The following is a 19,305-nucleotide window of genomic DNA, read 5'->3' on the forward strand; positions in this document are numbered from 1 at the left end:
AGAGTGTGTGTGTGTGTGTGTGTGTGTGTGTGTGTGTGTGTGTGTATTTACCTAGTTGTATTGTACAGGGTTCAACCAGGGCTCATAGTGTCCTGTCTCCATATCTCCATTTATCTGTGTATATGCGTGTGTGTGTGTGTGTGTATTTACCTAGTTGTATTTACCTAGTTGTAGTTTTACAGGGCCTGGGCTTTATGCTCGTGTGGCCCCGTCTCCATATCTACACTTATCCAATCTTACTTTAAAAGTATGCACACTCGTTGCAGACACTACTTCTTCATTTAAACTGTTCCACGTCTTAATACATCTCTGCGGGAAACTATATTTTTTAATATCTCTCAGACATCTTCCTTTTCTCAGCTTTTTACTATGCGATCTTGTGCTTCGGATGTCATATTCTTCTCTCAGGATCAGTTTCTCATTATCCACTTGGTCCATTCCGTTGATCAATTTATAAACTTGTATCAGGTCTCCTCTCTCCCTTCTTTGTTCCAGGGTTGGTAGGTCCATAGCCTTTAGTCTCTCCTCATATGTCATCCCTTCAAATTCTGGAACCATTCTTGTAGCTATTTTTTTGTAGCCTCTCCAATTTCCTTATGTGTTTCTTTTTATGAGGGGTCCACACTACTCCTCAATTATCCAGGAGCACACCTTCATCATCCGGGGTGAGATGCTGTGTGTGTGTGTGTGTGTGTGTGTGTGTGTGTGTGTGTGTGTGTGTGTGTGTGTGTGTGTGTGTGTGTGTGTGTGTGTATTTGCCTAGTTGTATTGTACAGGGTTCAAGCGGGCCTCATAGTATCCTGTCTCCATATCTCCATTTATCTAGTTTTTCTTTAAAGTTATGCACACTATGTGCTGCGACAATTCCATTATCCACTGCATTCCATTTTTCCACCGTTCTGTGTGGAAAACTGTATTTTCCAATATCCTTCACACACTGCCTCATCCTGATCTTTTCATGTCCTCTAGTCCTTCCATCTTCTTCCATCAATAGCACCAGGTCTTCTTTGTCCATCTTATCAATATCATTTACTATCTTACACCGTGTTATTAGGTCCCCACGTTTTCTTCTATCTTGTAAGGTTGGCAGTCCCATTTCCTTCAGTCATTCTTCATAGGTAAGGTCCTTTAATTCCAGCACCATCTTTGTAGCAATCTTCTGTATCCTTTCCAATTTTCTTTATATCCTTTTTAGAGCTTGGAGACCATACCACTGCTGTATATTCCACCCTTGGGCGTATCATGCTTGTGATGATGTTTTTTATCATATCTTTATCCTTGTAATGAAATGCCACTCTTATATTAGTCAACATCTTATATGATAGTCCAAATATCTTGCTTATGTGTTTATTAGGGCTCGGATTTTCTTGTATGATCACTCCAAGATCTTTTCTTCTTTAGTCTTCATTATTTGCTCCTTTCTCATCAAATTTTTCAATACTGGTCTTCTCTTACTCTTTCCTAGTTCCATTATGTGGCATTTCTTGGCATTAAAGTCTAATTTCCACTTCTTGCTCCATTCATAGATCTTGTTTAAATCTTCCTGCAATAGCAGACAGTCCTCTCTGGTTTTGATAACTCTTAGCAACTTTGCATCATTAGCGAATAAATCTATATATTTATCCCAATGTGAATGTCGTTTACATAAACTTGAAACATAATGGGGGCTAACACTGACCCTTGTGGCACTCCGCTAGTTACTTTACCCCAAGATGAGTATGTATCTCTGATCACAGTTCTCATTTCCCTATCCTTTAGTTCTTTAAAGAACTTTCATAATTTTGGCATGTGGTTTTTAGAACATCATTTTGCTTTCTTATTTCCTGAATCTCCATTACAATTCTGGTTTATTGCACTGAATTTCTCACATTCAGCTACTCTCAATTTCAAGGCTGTGTTCTCCATTCCCAGTCGGTCTTGTTTGTCCATGAGACTGGACATGACCTCCTTCTTGTGTGTGTGTGTATTTATTTACCTAGTTGTAGTTTTACAGGGCCTGGGCTTTATGCTCGTGTGGCCCCATTTCCATATCTACACTTATCCAATTTTTCTTTAAAGCTATGCACACTCTTTGCTGATACCACTTCCTCACTCAAACTGTTCAAAGTCTCAACACATCTTTGCAGGAAACTATATTTTTTAACATCTCTCAGACATCTTCCCTTCTTCAGTTTTTTACTATGCGATCTTGTGCTTCTAATGTCATATTGTTCTCTCAGAATCCATTCCGTTAATCAATTTATAAACTTGTATCAGATCCCCCTCTCTCCCTTCTCTGTTCCAGGGTTGGTAGATCCATAGCCTCATATGTCTCTCCTCATATGTCATCCCTTCAAATTCTGGAACCATTCTTGTGGCCATTTTTTGTAATCTCTCCAACTTCCTTATGTGTTTCTTTTTATGGGGGATCCACACAACTCCTGCATATTCCAATCTGGGTCTTATTATAGTACTTATCAATTTCTTCAGCATTTCTTTGTCCATATAGTGAAATGCTAATCCAATATTCCTTAGCAAATTATACGTCTCTCTGAAAATTCTATCAATATGGCTTACCGGTTGATTGTTTTCTTCCATCGTCACTCAAAAGTCCTTTTCCCTTTTTTACTTTTTCTAGTTCCACTCCATCTCCCATCTTATAGATTTCCACTGGTCGTCTTTCACTCTTTCCTATTTCCATGACATGGCTTTTGTCCACATTGAATTCCATCTCCCATTTCTTACTCCATTTCCAGATCTTGTTTAAGTCTTCCTACAGTATTTCACAATCCTCTTTTTGCTTTATAACTCTACACAGTTTCACATCGTCCGCAAACATATTTATGTAGCTGTTCATTCCCTCTGGCATGTCATTTATATATATGAGAAAAAGGATTGGCCCCAATACTGACCCCTGTGGCGCTCCGCTTTCTACTGCTCTCCACTTGGACTTCATATCTTTAACAACTGTCTTTATTTCTCTCCCTCTCAAATAATTTTCCATCCATCTCAATGTGCTTTCTTTTAATCCACTCTTCTCCTCTAACTTCCACAGTAATCTTTCATGTGGCACTTTATCAAACTCCTTTTTTAAATCCAAATAAATACAGTCAATCCATCCCTCTCTCTCTCTCTTGTACTCTATCAACTATTCTAGAGTAGAAACTCAGTAAATTTGTTACACACGACCAACCTTTTCTAAAACCAAATTGGCTATTTGATAATAATTTGTCTTCAAGAAACTCGATCCATTGTTTCTTTATTACTCTTTCACACATCTTGCATATTACACTAGTTAGTGATACTGGTCTGTACTTTAAAGGTTCTTCCTTCCTTGCTTTCTTATATATATGGGAACCACCTCAGCTCTTTTCCATTCTAATGGTACTGTTCCATTTTCTTTTGAGCATTTTATGATGTATATAGGACTTGTTAGTTCTTCCTTACATTCTTTTAATATTCTGCCTGAGACTTCATCCGGTCCCATTGCATTCTCTTCATATAATTCTTCATCAACTCTCTTATTTCCAGCTTGGTTACTTTAATCTTTCATATAGACAGTCTCTCTATAACCCTGTGGTCTTTCGAATTTGGATTCCTTAGGAAAGACCTCCTGAAATTTACTATTTAATAGTTCTGCCATACTTTTTGGGTCTTCCACCCATTCTCTCCTTTTAACCTTTCTATTGTTTCTTTTTGCCTTATTTTTCCATTTATGAATCTGTAGAACAATTTCGGTTGCTCCTTACATTTTTCGACAATGTCCTTTTCATGGTTCCTTTCTTCTTCCTTCCTCACCTTAGCATATTCATTTCTCACTGCTTTGAAGTTTTACTTATTTTCTGGATTTCTATTTCTCCTCCACCTTTTCCATGCTCCATCTCTTTTCTCCTTTGCCCTAGCACACCTTTCGTTAAACTAATCTTTCTTTCCTTCTTCTTTAGGTCTATATTTTGGGACATATTCCCTGACTCGTTTTGTATATTTCCAAAAATAAGTTATATTTCTCTTGCACCCTCTCTGAGTTTTCCATCTCCTCCCAGTTAACATTTTTAAAATAGTTATTGAGGTTCTCAATATCAGCCTTTCTGTAGTTTAATCGGTCTCCTTTGTATGACTCGTCTCTATCTTCCTTTCTCTCTTTTATATCCATTTCTAATATTATATGGTCACTCTTTCCCAATGGGCACTTATATCTTATATCATCGTTCATTTGTATACCCTTTGTAAAAACCAGGTCCAATCTCGCCGGCTCATCGCGTGTGTGTGTATTTACCTAGTTATAGTTTTACAGGGCTTTACGCTCGTGTGGCCCCGTCTCCATATCTTCACTTATCCAATTTTTCTTTAAAGCTATGCACACTCTTTGTTGACACCACTTCCTCACTCAAACTGTTCCAAGTCTCAACACATCTTTGCAGGAAACTATATTTTTTTAACATCTCTCAGACATGTTCCCCTCCTCAGTTTTTTACTATGCGATCTTGTGTTTCAAATGTCATATTCTTCTCTCAGGATCAGTTTCTCATTATCCACTTGATCCATTCCATTAATCAATTTATAAACTTGTATCAGATCCCCTCTCCCTTCTCTGTTCCAGGGTTGGTAGATCCATAGCCTTTAGTCTCTCCTCATATGTCCTTCAAATTCTGGAACCATTCTTGTAGCCATTTTTTGTAGTCTCTCCAACTTCCTTATGTGTTTCTTTTTATGGGGAGGTCTACACAACTCCTGCATATTCCTATCTGGGTCTTATTATAGTACTTATCAATTTCTTCATAATTTCTTTGTCCATGCAATGAAATGCTATTCAAATATTCCTTAGCAAATTATATGTCTCTCTGAAAATTCTATCAATATGGCTTACCGGTTGATTATTTTCTTCCATCGTCACTCCCAAATCCTTTTCCTTTTTTACTTTCTCCAGTTCTACTCCATCTCCCATCTTATAGATTCCCACTGGTTGTCTTTCACTCTTTCCCATTTCCATGACATGGCTTTTGTCTACATTGAATTCCATCTCCCATTTTTACTCCATTCCCAGATCTGATTTAGGTCTTCCTGCAGTATTTCACAATCCTCTTTTTGCTTTATAACTCTGCACAGCTTCGTATCGTCCGCAAACAGATTTATGTAGCTGTTCACTCCTTCTGGCATGTCGTTTATATGAGAAAAAGTATTGGCGCCAATACTGACCCCTGCGGCACTCCGCTTTCTACTACTCTCCACTTGGACTTCATATCTTTAACTTCTGTCCTTATTTCTCTCCCCCTCAAATAATTATCCATCCATCTCAATGTGCTTCCTTTTAAGCCACCCTTCTCCTTTAACTTCCACAGTAACCTTGCATGTGGTGTGTGTGTGTGTGTGTGTGTGTGTGTGTGTGTGTGTGTGTGTGTGTGTGTGTGTGTGTGTGCCTCAAGTTTATCTTATTATTCTAGGAATATTTGTGTGGCAGAGGGAAAGAGAGCATCCAGTATACATTCTCTACATATAAAGAAGAAGAAAAGAAATAACATGTTTTGTTGTTTGATAGAAGGATGACATGAGAGTTGTTCCTAAAGCCGATCCTGAGTGAGATGACTGCACTGCACACTGAGTGAAACAGGCTGCACATGACTCCTCCACTCTGCTTGATGCTGCTCATCTTCATTTTCTTCAAGCCTTCAACTTCATCTAGTAGATAATGAAAATGAAGAAATCTTGTATATGACACAAAGTATCTCATGAACTAACATGGCAGTATTAAAACAATCAGGCATGCTTGTCCTGCACATCTTGATACTCACCAGACATGAAGGTCAATGGTTCTTGATTGCTTTTATTTATATGTTAAGACTGTGCTATATAGGTCATAAGTTAGAAAATGTAGTATATAAAGGAACATAAAGCTTCATATTAAAATTTAATTCATTTTTAAAATATGTAATAGAAGGTACATAACTGACTAACCCTGAAACAAAAATCATGGATTTGCATAGGAACATTTTGATGTCAAATATTATTTATAGATACAAATTTAATTTCACAAGACAGAACATGTATTTTCAATCATGATGAATTGAAGGCAAGAGTGATTATGTTTTAGAATGACATCTAACCAGTAACCAGTTTTCTATTTCATTTTGTACCATTCATATGAATAACTTTTAACTTATAGAAAATGACAGAAATATCTGGAATCCACATTTATGTTCTAAAAAAATTCTCCTTTATAAAAATATCAATCATAACATCTATGGACAGCTTATATATGAAAGACCAGATGTCACCAATGATAAAGCAATAAAATGTTTGTGCATTTAGACATTATGTATATATTATGGGTAATTGCTAACAGTTTGAGTGAGGTAATGATGTGAATGCCATCTACAAATCTTGTCTCCCTCCATGAGGAAAATTGTGCAATGACTATGTAACAAAGAATGAAATTTCCTCAACCTGACTGTCTTTTCACTATGGTTAGAGAAGGCAGCTGCAAAACAAGGCAAGCTACAGCTAGATGTGGGACTGGAGGTGTACAGTGAGCTGCGACTTGCGGGGGAAACACACTTGGCAGTAGGGGCAGGTGTGAGCGTGAGTCTGTAGGTGGCGTGTGAGAGCCCACTGCCGACTGCATCTGTAGTCACATGTGGGACAGGCAAACTCCTTGCTTGAACTGCCATCAGAGTGTGTGCGGAGGTGATTTTTGAGGTTGACTCTTCGTGACGTGCGGAATGGACACTGGGAGCAAGCAAAGGGTTTTTCTCCTGTGTGTGTTTGCATGTGCCTGTGTATGTCGCTGTTCTTAGCAGTCCTGTAGGGACAATGTGGGCAAGAAAATGGCTTCTCTCCTGTGTGAGTGCGGATATGCTCCTTCATGTGGTCTTTCCGAGGAGTTATATATGAGCAGCAAGGGCACTGGTGTACCTCCCGTACACTTCGTTCACCAGTCCCTGCTCCTCCTTCTCGCTGAGTGTCACCTTCCACGCCTGCCTGTTGAAGATGTTCATATTACTTCAAAGATATCTCCCAGATCCTACACCATTCATACCTAACAGCAAGCAGTACAGATGCTTAAAAAAACCCACATAACTTTCATGTTGTCACTATATTCAGGGATTTGGAAAAACAAGCAGGAATTAGGAAATCCAAGTTTTTACATCAGAAGTATAGATCACCAATAAAGATCTTGATCAGATTAAAACTATGAGGCTACAGCAAAGATGGAGGCTCACCTCATGCTTCAGAGATAACACTAACAGAACATTTATCTGAAATATTCCCTGATTTTTGTCATATACTAGCTGTACTTGAAGAATATTAACACTAATAACACATCACTCTATATTTTCAAGATGCAAAGGACACATTCCTGCTACATAATAGGGTGGTGGCTGTGAAAAACCTATATATTTCTCTATGACTAAAACTGCATTATACACTTTAAGAAATAAAGATGTACTGCAAAATCCATCAACTTGTAGATAAGTGTTTAAAATTTAATTCCAAATGATCATGTACCATTTGGAATTAAATTAAATTAAATTTTGTATCTTTCTTTGAAAGATACAAAATGTTGTGTCATTAGCATACATAACAAACTTAATTCACTTTAACAGTAAAGTTAAAAATTATATAATGCAGTGAGAATATGATGACAGAGGCATTGTCACCTACTGAGCATAGAGTCAAGAATTATTCACACCAGGAAGGCACAAAAGTGTTATAAAGTGAGTAATAAGACTTATGGAGCTAAAGCTTGTAGTGTCACACAAGAATCTTTCACACATCACACTTGCCGCTCACTTGCTCAAGAAAGACAAAAGGTGTTTATAGCCCACTCATCTGTGAAATACCTTAGTAATGTGACCACAGAGCAAACTTTAATCTGCTAAGTGACAGTTGCATAAAATGTTGATGAGCTGATTCACAGTGTGTGTGTGTGTGTGCACGCTCACAAGCATGCATGTGTAGGATTCCTGAGGTCTTCAGTAGTTCAGTTGCAAGTGTCACTGGGTCAGTCTTTTGTATTTGTGTTGCTTAATTGTGAAAACTGGCAAACCCACACTCAAAATCACATCGAGCACTACAATGATGACAGAGCTCATGACTGCAATCAAAATGTCTTGAAAATTGCATTCTAAACATGAAAATTAAATTCTTTTGACAAATTAATGTAATTAAAAGTATGAACAAAGAATACATTTCATTCAATGTTACTCATACTATATACTAGTTTGGAGTTCTTCAAACAACAATACAATCAACACTCAATCAACACAGTAATATGTATGTGTACATTATAATAGACATTTACGCTGCCAAGCATGGGCAATATCACATCTTCATGGGAGAAGGATAAAAGAAAAAAGAAAGAAAGAAAGAAAGATATATATATATATATATATATATATATATATATATATATATATATATATATATATATATATATATATAGAGAGAGAGAGAGAGAGAGAGAGAGAGAGAGAGAGAGAGAGAGAGAGAGAGAGAGAGAGAGAGAGAGAGAGAGAGAGAGAGAGAGAGAGAGAGAGAGAGAGAGAGAGAGAGAGAGAGAGAGAGAGAGAGAGAGAGAGAGAGAGAGAGAGAGAGAGAGAGAGAATGTTATAGATCAATTACAAGAGTGTAATTGATCTCAAACACTAACTCTTGTTTTATATAGAATATTTAACATTTATTGAGATTTTATAATGAAAAGAATGAATGTTTATCAGTATTCATCTGTAATGAACAATATCATTACAATCACCAGTTTGTCAAATGGTGTATTTCATGAAACTATCCATGAAAATAACACATCAACTGATACAGTATATGAGTATGTTTGAATGTATCTCATCTCAATTTAATGAAGACACAAAAAAGCATTAGACGAAAGATATAGTATAGACAAATGGCTAAGGTTGACCTGATTGATATCTATGCCAATGTCCAATACACATGTAAGATTTCCACATTAATATTCAAACATTTTCAACACTAATTATTCTTGTTCCTTTCAATGCCTCTTGCATGTGTCTCTAAGTGCCTCAAACGGTTAACTTTCTGAGGTGAATGGAAAGAACACTGCTGGTGGTGGTGGCTTCTCTCCTGTATGAATCCTGATGTGAATCTTTAAGTTCACCTTGCTGCATCGATAAGGACAGTGAGGGCACTGAAAGGGCTCTTCTCCTGTGTGTGTTCACGTGTAAACAGTCAGACTCTTTTCTGGCTGCAAAGTATGAGCAATAAGTGCACTTGTGCCATCCGTTGGTGGTGAAGCTCTTGTGGAACACCACTCTTCTGCCCCCAGACTGCTGCCCATGCTGTTGGGGACAAGCAGTCTCTCATCAAGGGTGAGAGGCTATCAGCAGGAATGATGTACATACACTGAACACCAAACATGCACAGCTGTAACTTGCAAGATGGTCTGACATAGTAGACAAAAAGCTATTTATGCCATGTACTTGTGGTTGCCAATTTTACTTGCATCACTATCTTAGGCTGCAGTTCCAAGAAAGATCCAATTATCTAATTCAAGAGTCAAGAACATCAATGTTTTTAAGAAAGTTCTAGGACTGTATGCTAACAAGACCATAAGAAGCCAAAGGTCAAAATTGCAATTGCACTGTAAGTACATGAATATTATTGAAATAAGTAATGAGAGAAGATCCAAAGGAGATAGGAAAGAAATAATTGTAATTAATTGAAGTAATATAAAAAGGCAAAAAGACAAGAGGAGATTAGAGATGTATACTGGGAGTCAACAAAGATGCCAAAGTGCTGCACTGGATGATTATGGTTCTCAGAAAACCTCACAACAACAACATGGTCATGTGGCAACATTTCAGTGATGAAAGGATCCTTGGGCTGTAAACTAGACTCACAAAGGGCGCACAACTTTTTTTCAATCACTCATAAGATCCTGCCAGTGCCACCAAGTGCAGGAGACTTAAGCCTCTAAAAGTATAAAGAGGTACCTGTCTAAATCCCAAGGAAAAAAGTTGTAGTGAAAAATAATTACTAGCACTACAGACCAAAGACTTTAATAAAATGAATACATAAGATATGTTACAAATACATAAATAAGTTCCCCTCAATAAAATATCTTTCTGCAAAGTTATGCAGCTGTCATTAGGCTCTGTTATAGTTAAATGCATAACTTCTCCCAGGGGCATTTCTTGGGACTGAAAACATTGAGGGCTGACCCCAGGCCCTTAAAGGAAAGTCTAGGGGGTCCTTCCTGGGAAAAAAAACTCTATTTCTGTGATTTCTTTGGCCTTGTGGTGACTTCAAAATGCGTTAAAATTAAATCATATTATATTGATAGAAACAAGATGATGCACGTATAGGTAACACAGGGATTAAAGAAAAAAATAAATATTCTTACTGAAGCAAAGTCATATTCCCCCACTGTAATTGTTAAAACATGAGAGGTTACATGATTTTTTAAATTTAGTTTGCTTTTCTTAACACCTGACCATGTGAAAAAGTTGAGTGATGATGCCTACAGAATATACCAAGATCCACATTTGCCCCCAAAATGCACATCACATTAGTCTTCTTAAGTTTAATCATCTGGGGCTAAAGAAAAAAACATTCGGGGCTAAAGCCATGGATACCCTGGACAGGCAATGCCACTGACTTCTCCTCTTAACAGCTTACAAGACAGCATTTATATAGTAATACATTAAACGCTACATAAGCCACACCAATTGGAAGGAAGGCTAATCTGAGTTATCTGAAAATTTACATTTTGTAGAATTACCACTAACAGTTGCAATAGTCCGTGTAATGCATTATGTAAATAGGTACTGCACACATGGCATATATAGACACACTGTGTACTCTCTTTCACACACACACACACACACACACACACACACACACACACACACACACACACACACACACACACACACAGACTTTTTGGTAGGAAGAGAAATGAGAACAATAATTAAGGACAGACCATCAGAATGGGGCTTGGTGGAGAGTGGAGTTCCACAGGGATCAGTGTTGGCACCAGTAATGTTTGCGGTCTACATAAATGACATGGTGGATGGGGTGTCCAGTTATGTGAGCCTATTTGCAGACGATGCAAAATTGTTAAGAAAAGTGAGATGTGACAAAGATTGCGAACTACTCCAGGAAGACTTGGACAGAATATGGAAATGGAGCTGTACATGGCAAATGGAGTTCAACACGACAAAATGCAAGAAAATAGAGTTTGGCAAGAGTGAAAGAAGAATCAGGAGTATGTACAAGATAGGAAATGAAGACATAAAACCAGTCATGAAGAAAAAGACCTTGGGGTGACAATTACCAATGACCTATCGCCAGAGAGACATATAAACAAAATAATTGGAGAAGTATTGAACTTATTGAGGAACATAAGAGTGGCGTTCGTATATTTAGATGAAGAAATGATGAAGAAAATAATTACTGCAATGATAAGACCGAGGCTTGAATATGCAACAATACAGTGGGCTCGAACTTAAAGAAACACATAAGGAAACTAGAGAAAGTACAGAGGGCTGCAACAAAAATGGTGCCTGACTTAAGAGATTTGACTTATGAAGACAGACTGAAAAGAATGCAACTTCCGACCCTGGAAAACAGAAGAGAAAGGGGAGACCTGATAGCAATATACAGAGTGATGATTGGCATGGAAAAAATGGATAGGGAAGATCTGTGTATGTGGAATGAAAGAATGTCGAGAGGGCATGGGAAAAAACTAAAAATGGCCACTTATAGGAGAGATGTGAAAAAATATAGCTTCCCTCATAGAAGGGTGGAAGCATGGAATAGTTTAGACGTGGAAGTGGTCAACGCAAGGAATATTCATGATTTTAAGAAAAAGCTGGACATTAATAGATATGGAGACGGGACAACACGAGCATAGCTCTTTTCCCGTATGTTACAATTAGGTAAAAAATTAGGTAAATACACACACACACACACCCGGTAGCTCAGTGGTTAGAGCGCTGGCTTCACAAGCCAGAGGACCAGGGTTCGATTCCCCGGCCGGGTGGAGATATTTGGGTGTGTCTCCTTTCACGTGTAGCCCCTGTTCACCTAGCAGTGAGTAGGTACGGGATGTAAATCGAGGAGTTGTGACCTTGTTGTCCCGGTGTGTGGTGTGTGCCTGGTCTCAGGCCTATCCGAAGATCGGAAATAATGAGCTCTGAGCTCGTTCCGTAGGGTAACGTCTGGCTGTCTCGTCAGAGACTGCAGCAGATCAAACAGTGAAACACACACACACACACACACACACACACAGCATAACTTTAAGGAAAACTTAGATAAATGGATATATGGAGACAGGACACAATGAATCCTGCTTGAACCCTGTACAATACAACTAGGTAAATACACACTCACATGGTTCACAATTATCTCATGGTCCTCTATAACAGTCATTTTGTCTGCCACCAACAGCATCTTCAGCTTCATAACTAACATGAAGACACAGCCTTCCCATTAAAACCCATGATAGAATTACAAAGGCCACAATAAGGTCTACAAAGTAAGCAAAAGCTAAGGAAAACACTGCCACATGCTTGATAAATCACCTGTGTAAACAATGATCTTGGAGTTGGCATTGCTGTGACACATGTGCCCGTTTCATGTCTTGAAATGCTCAGACAATTCCTCAAATAGCTCAGATGATGTAAGAGCTATCAATGTATTCTAGCTGAGCTGCTTAAAAATATTCAATCAAAGGTCAAAGGGTAAAAGATGCTTACTAGTGCACTCAGGATAGAATGCCAGAAAAAAAGAGTCCTGAAAATGTCTAACTTATCTGATATCTGGCATAGTTGGGCCTGACATAAATGAGGTTTACTGTACAACAGTGCATCTTATTAGGATGATAGTAAGCATTACTTCCCTTACTAAATCAACCAGAAGGATATCTTTTCTCTTACTAAATAGCATCTTGGATAAAATTAGAACTTCTGCCATTGCTTGATCTTGTCTTTTATACAATTTATCATCTGCAAATGAGGATACTAAGCAATGTCATAAGGCTTGCATCTTTACAGTATAACTGATACTTGTTTAGCGCTGCAACACAATGTCCTACAATTTCCATATTCATTAAGCAATATAGATTATATGAGGCCTGTTCTGTATGACTTCCCAGGGATGACTAAATGATATTCCTAATTTATTCTTGTTCTGACATTCCTTATTATATTTTCAAATCCCACCTTATCTGGAATACTCATAGACACTCTCTTAGTCACTTCTCTTTCTGCTGCTCCTTCCATGAAGCCAAATTGTATAGAATTATGGACTTCACCTTCCACAACCATTACTCACTGCATTTGTTCTCTTATACTTGCTTCAACAAAATACTTTCAAACAATACAACAGAGGAAAGGATATGTACATCCATTGTTTTTCAAAATAACAGGAATCTAAAATAGTCATTATTTACTGTTTTCCAGCTTCAAGCTCATACAAAGCATAGTTGAAAGAGCTTCACTATCTATGTATACACTCACAACTATTAATAAAATTTGTGCACATTTTTCAGATCTACGTAACTAGAGAATCTGTAAATGTTCAGATTCATAAATGTCTGGTTTATATTTTGTAGGTAATCTTAAAGTGTATGTGCCTATTATGTTTTTCATTATAGTATGGCACCTGTTATTTGAGAAAACACAGGTCGCATGAGAAAATTTACCAGTAAAAGGTGAAGTGAATGGCAAGTCATGCCATTTTCTTCTTACTGTTTAACTGGTGCACAGATTTATTTCCTTAGCCACAGGTCTCACTGCAGGAAGAAAAAAAAAAAAAAAAAAAAAAAAAAAAAATACAATTAGATACTTTGTATGCAATGATGTGAAAATGTCAGATATTGGACACCCCAACATAAACCTCTACTGAATCATGTTAATTAATAATTCTGAATACATAAAGAAAAACTGTGGTTTAAGAAGAATGCTGCATGATGGTCTAGTGTTTATTAAGTAAACAAACATACTATCAAAGTGACTATTGCAATTCATACTTCACATTACAATTTTCTATATCATCTGGGCAGTGTTGAATTGAACATGACTGGTCCACATGGAGTTACATATGATTTGTTACAGGTTGCATGCGACTGCAACTCTGAATAAATACGTCTTCATTTGTCCAAAGCGATTCAGAGGATGATGGACGTGCAAACCATTTAGCAGGGAAACATTTCTTGTACTTTAAAATGCATGTCTAGGACAGAATGCTATATAAAATGTATTTGTTCATACACAGATACTCCTTAAAAGACTGGCACTACAAATAACATTTTTTGGCCAACCAATTCCACATTCTCAACAAATATCTTACATGACCTTTGTACATGTAGTGGCAGGTTGTTTTTCCGTGTTATAGAGCTAGAAAGTGACTATCTTCCCTACACTTCTACCAGTGTCACTAACACTCAAACACACATCAGTCAAATACCTAACAATAAAATTGAATCCATTACAAAACTAAAATTGTATTACCATGTTACTGTCTCTCCATGGTAAGCAACATAAACAACATGAAACATTGATGACTGTCAAGGTGAACAATAAACATACCATTAACATTATTTTTGGAGAAAATGTTAGACTTCAATTTATAAAAATGACTACAATCTACAATAAAACACTTATCACTGGTAGCTGCAGGCAATCTCCACACAAGCCTCCACAAAAGCCTCCTGAAGGTCTCTTGAAGCAGACAAGATGGACAAACAAACTGGCCTTTTGCCAAAGAAAAGCTAATGTTGGCTGTTGAGGTGACTCCCCAATGAATGGTGAGTAGCAATAAGGACAGGCAAATGGTCTCTTACCAGTGAATGCTAATGCTCCAACAGCATTTTATTGTTTATTTTCTCTAAGTTTTTGGCAGTAACTGAGGAACAACACAAACACTGGAGCACCGTGACCAAGCTACCAGCCCTGAACACCCCTTTCCTTCCCCTGCACCAGCATTTGACCAATGCAGGGGATAGAAGTCTTATATACGATTAAGAAACATACATACAACACAGCAACTGCACTCATACACACTACATAATTTATCAAACATAAAAAATCTTACTTTATCTCTGATCTAATTTGTACAGGCTTTTTTCCTTTGTCACCTTTACATCTCTTGCACAATGAAAACAGTGCATAAAACCTACTAAATACATTTAGCACAGAAACGTTGAGCATAATACTGTTGCACCACCAATACTCTAGTCTTATCTTAACATTCTACAACACTAAAAAAACTTGTCCTACACAAATAGTATCGAGATCAAATTGAGGAATAAAGTTTATTCATTTCATCAAAACTTCTTAGATTCATTAGGTTCTTTGGGGCACAATGGACAAACACTAGAGGTAAATGCTTCCACAAATAGCAGCCAACCCAAGTTCTTGACAATGCCTATAGGTGGGTGAATACAGTCTTCCTGAAGAACTATTGGTGTGTCTCCATGTGAGTAGTGAGGGCTTTTGGTGTTTGAAGGTTTGGGGACAGTGGGAACACTGTAACACTCGTTCTTGGGCATGAGTGCGGATGTGAGCCTGGAAAACATTGCTGTCTGAGAACTGCACATTGCAGAACTTGCACAGCAGAGACTTATCTTCAGCATGTGTACACAAGTGGAGGATGAGAGCATCTTTCCTAGATGTGGAAAAGGGGCAGAGGGTGCATCTGTGCAGAGATGATCTGTCCCGGGAATGAATCATGAGGTGTTTGCGGAGGGCATTGGTCTGAACAAACCGCGATGGGCAATGGGGACATCCATAAGGTCTTTCTCCCGTGTGCGTGCGGATGTGTATCTTTAGATGATCTTTTCTGTAGGTGGAGTATGAGCAGTAGGTGCAGTGGTGTAACTTGGCGCCTGTGTTGAGTCTAGCTCCTCTGCGACCTGTGGATCCTTCTACAGCTTCTCCAACATGTCTCGCTCTGCTTTCTTTTGCCTGTAGAAGATTTTGGCGTTGATCATTCACCTTGTGGCAATGAAGCACACTATCAAAACTGCTAAATATCACTTTGGTGCTTCTGGCCCTTTAGGAAAATGTAGCTATGTAAAAGACTTCAACCTACTGACTTCATGAACCAATGGCCATGATAAAGAATTCCCATCAGAGACTTTCTCTGCTGGTTATACAAGGCAAAAACTTTATCTCAGACAAAGAGCAATGAAACACACCTTCTGAAGCTGCTTTAAATTCCTTCTCTCATACAGTCATTTTCCAGATTTCTGGAAGAAGCTGTGTTAAATTCATGAACTCTGGAATCTGACTAGAAATAATAACAAGTAAAAAAATACTGAACTAATGTAGAGCCTAATGTATGATAAATATATGCTCTAATGAATATATATAACACAATCATACAATTATATCATAAATGAAAACTTATTCCAATTCATATCAAACAAGTAAACCACTGATACACTAAGATAGGAGAAACTTTGGGTAAAAGACTTACGGGTTTGAAGCAAAGAAATCTATGGCTACAAACACAAGAAAGAATGAGGAGCAATGAAAACCACATACAAGATGCTGCTGATAAAAGCAATTTTTTAGAAAAATTTAGACAAGTCATAATGCAACTACATATTACTAGAGAAATCTTATTTTCAACCTCAATACAGAGACAGGCTACTGGGGCAGGCAGGGAGGCATGGACACAGATTGCCTGCTGCATAGCAAGAAAACACTGACACACCACAAGGCAAAGGAAGGTGCTTTCTTGCACAATTAGGAACTTCACTCTAGGAGGAAGACTCCCAGCTAGGATAGTAAAACAATTATTCTCACTGTAAATATCAATATATTTTATTTTTGTATATTATATAAAATTTGTAAATATAACATCACAAAATGTGCACAGCACATAAATTTCTATCCATGAATGGCTTCACTAGTTTGCAGGGCTAACCGCTCATGTACGGAAACCAGAAGAAACACAAAGTGGTGGCAGTGTTTATATCAATATTGCTGAGTTCACAACTTGCCACCAACACATTTGCAAGGATGGGACACTGTGATGACGCTACTGAGCTTATTGTGTCAATAGGGCTTAGTGATGAATATATGCTGTTTTAAATATCATACAAGTAATATCACTAAAACAGTGATAATGTTTGCTATCATGTCTCAATGTGTGTGTGTGTGTGTGTGTGTGTGTGTGTGTGTGTGTGTGTGTGTGTGTGTGTGTGTGTGTGTGTGTGTGTGTGTGTGTGTGTGTGTGTGTGTGTGTGTGTGTGTGTTGTTTTGGGTGATGCTCATCACTTACTGATTAAACCCTTTAACTTTAAAAAATGTTGAGCAGGATGTGAGATACAAGTTGTGACCTTATGATCTGAGACAAAGGTCATTCTGACACTCACTATATCTATCACAAGCTCCCATCTCTAAAGATGAAATGTGATAAGTTGCAAAGTGCATGAAGAAATGGTATGGTTCTTATCATTCTTCAACATAGCTCTGCTAGTTTGCTGACCACTAAAATTGGGAGTTAGATTTTCAAAATAGTGATAGATCAGTAACTAAATTTAGTTAAAAAATATGCAAATCCTAAAATCACTTATGCTTGCTCCAGTCTGACTTAGTCATACTATATTATCATAAACTCTTTTGTAATCTTAGAGGGAAGATTAAGTCTTTGTCAGTTTGTTCACATTTTGAAAATATGCAAATTGTCATTTATTTTTTCAGCTTAAACCCCTGCCTGGATGCTTGTTGCTGGCATGCAGCTCAGACAGTTGAAGCCAAAGAATATAATAATAAATGTAAGCCAATGTTTGATTTAATTTGTTTGATTAGTTACAGTACATGTTCATCTTGATCATCACTAAATTTATGGCATGTTATACCTTTTTGGAAAGCTGTGTCTATATTGCTTCATCTTGAAATTTTGTCTGTATTACTTCTTTATCACCATACATCCTCCAACAAAATACCAATTAGCAGTTAGCATTAGGTTTCATATATTTTCAGGTTAAGAGGATGACTGTTATTACTATCGAAGCTAAATCATGTGTTGCAGTCAAATAGTCACTGAAGCTAACTTTTCATGTTAGCTGTGTCCACCACTGCTTCCTAATTCTTATCTTATCCATACTCAGGTAGAGTCATCCAGATATTGTGTGTTTATACAAACAATATATGTACCTATATATAATGTTTGGTTATAACTGAACTAATACTTGAGCACTGCATCTAACAACTACACAGGATCAAAGTTGACATACAGACAGATACTTTAGATAATTGAGACCATAAGATAATGCTTCTCTAAGACTATAGAGCCAAGGACTCCTTATGTGTTGCCAAGTGGCTCTTCAAATGGCTATTCCGGGCAAAGTTTTGGGGACACGCAGGGCAGGCATAAGGTTTTTCTCCGGTGTGGGTTCGAATGTGATTATTGAGGGTACCCTTCTGAACAAACCGTGATGAGCAATAGGGACAGCCGAAAGGTTTTTCCCCTGTGTGCGTACGAATGTGCATGGTCATGTGGTCTTTCCTGGGAGTGCAGTATGAGCAGAAGGAACAGTGGTGCAGCTTGGGGCCAGAAGCGAGCCTGGGCCTGACTCCTGCGCCTTCCCCAACACTGTCCTTCCCCGCCTGTGGGAGACGTTGGACTTGGGTCATTACTTGAATGCTGGTGATCTGAGGCAGTATATATGCTTCAATATGAAGTGATAGGCAGCTGTGCACACATACATTTTTGATAGAAGTAGTAAGTAGGTGGAGTAAATTCCACTTTGTGAAAATAAGTTGAAATAGAAAATTTCCACTGAAAATGAATGTATGTGGCAGGCATGGCATTTTTCAAATATTTATAGAAATATGTTCAAGTACATATATCTTGTTTTTTGTTAAAAGCTGACTGTGTTGGAAGTTAAGTACATTTTATCATTACAAAAAGACATTCACACAATGAGTACAAAATGTATAGATGGCTCCCTATTTGGTGAAGCAGCCCTTATACTCTTTCAAGCTAGAGCTACATGTCAACTCAAGGAACTTCAATAGGTAAATATTATAGACCAGAAGTAATGACATATCAAATAAGCCACACATGCCTCTTTAACCTCACTCCATGTCTGCTACACTATCCTCTCCTTCCTTTTTTCTACATTTTTCACACCCTTTTCCCATCTCTTCCATCAATGCCCCAACTCTCTCTCTCTCTCTCTCTCTCTCTCTAGTAACTGAAACTTCACAGAAATAAATACTAAAAGTCCTGATATATACAAATACTATGTTGAAATCATAATGGCAAGATAACCCCTAAACTATGTGGTGTGTGTGTGTGTGTGAGAGAGAGAGAGAGAGAGAGAGAGAGAGAGAGAGAGAG

At 37.8% G+C, this 19,305-nt stretch overlaps 1 protein-coding gene across 4 annotated transcripts in view; it reads right to left on the minus strand.

Annotated features, from left to right (window-relative positions):
* Nucleotides 1-5,867: 5,867 nt before the first annotated feature.
* The window catches only part of LOC123505569 (zinc finger and BTB domain-containing protein 7A-like), a 41,841-nt gene continuing 28,403 nt past the window's right edge, over nt 5,868-19,305 (minus strand). For 2 of the 4 annotated variants that reach the window (XM_045257035.1, XM_045257036.1), the window contains exon 6: nt 13,917-15,914. In XM_045257035.1, the coding sequence (XP_045112970.1) occupies nt 15,324-15,914 (591 nt within the window). In that variant the 3' untranslated portion in view covers nt 13,917-15,323. Of the gene's footprint in view, nt 6,955-13,916; nt 15,915-16,753; nt 18,570-19,305 lie in introns of those variants that run through there. The other 2 variants (XM_045257037.1, XM_045257038.1) reach the window with 2 other exon arrangements.

This window comes from Portunus trituberculatus, chromosome 18 (genome assembly GCF_017591435.1).
Source record: "Portunus trituberculatus isolate SZX2019 chromosome 18, ASM1759143v1, whole genome shotgun sequence".
Taxonomy (NCBI): Eukaryota; Metazoa; Arthropoda; class Malacostraca; order Decapoda; family Portunidae; genus Portunus; species Portunus trituberculatus.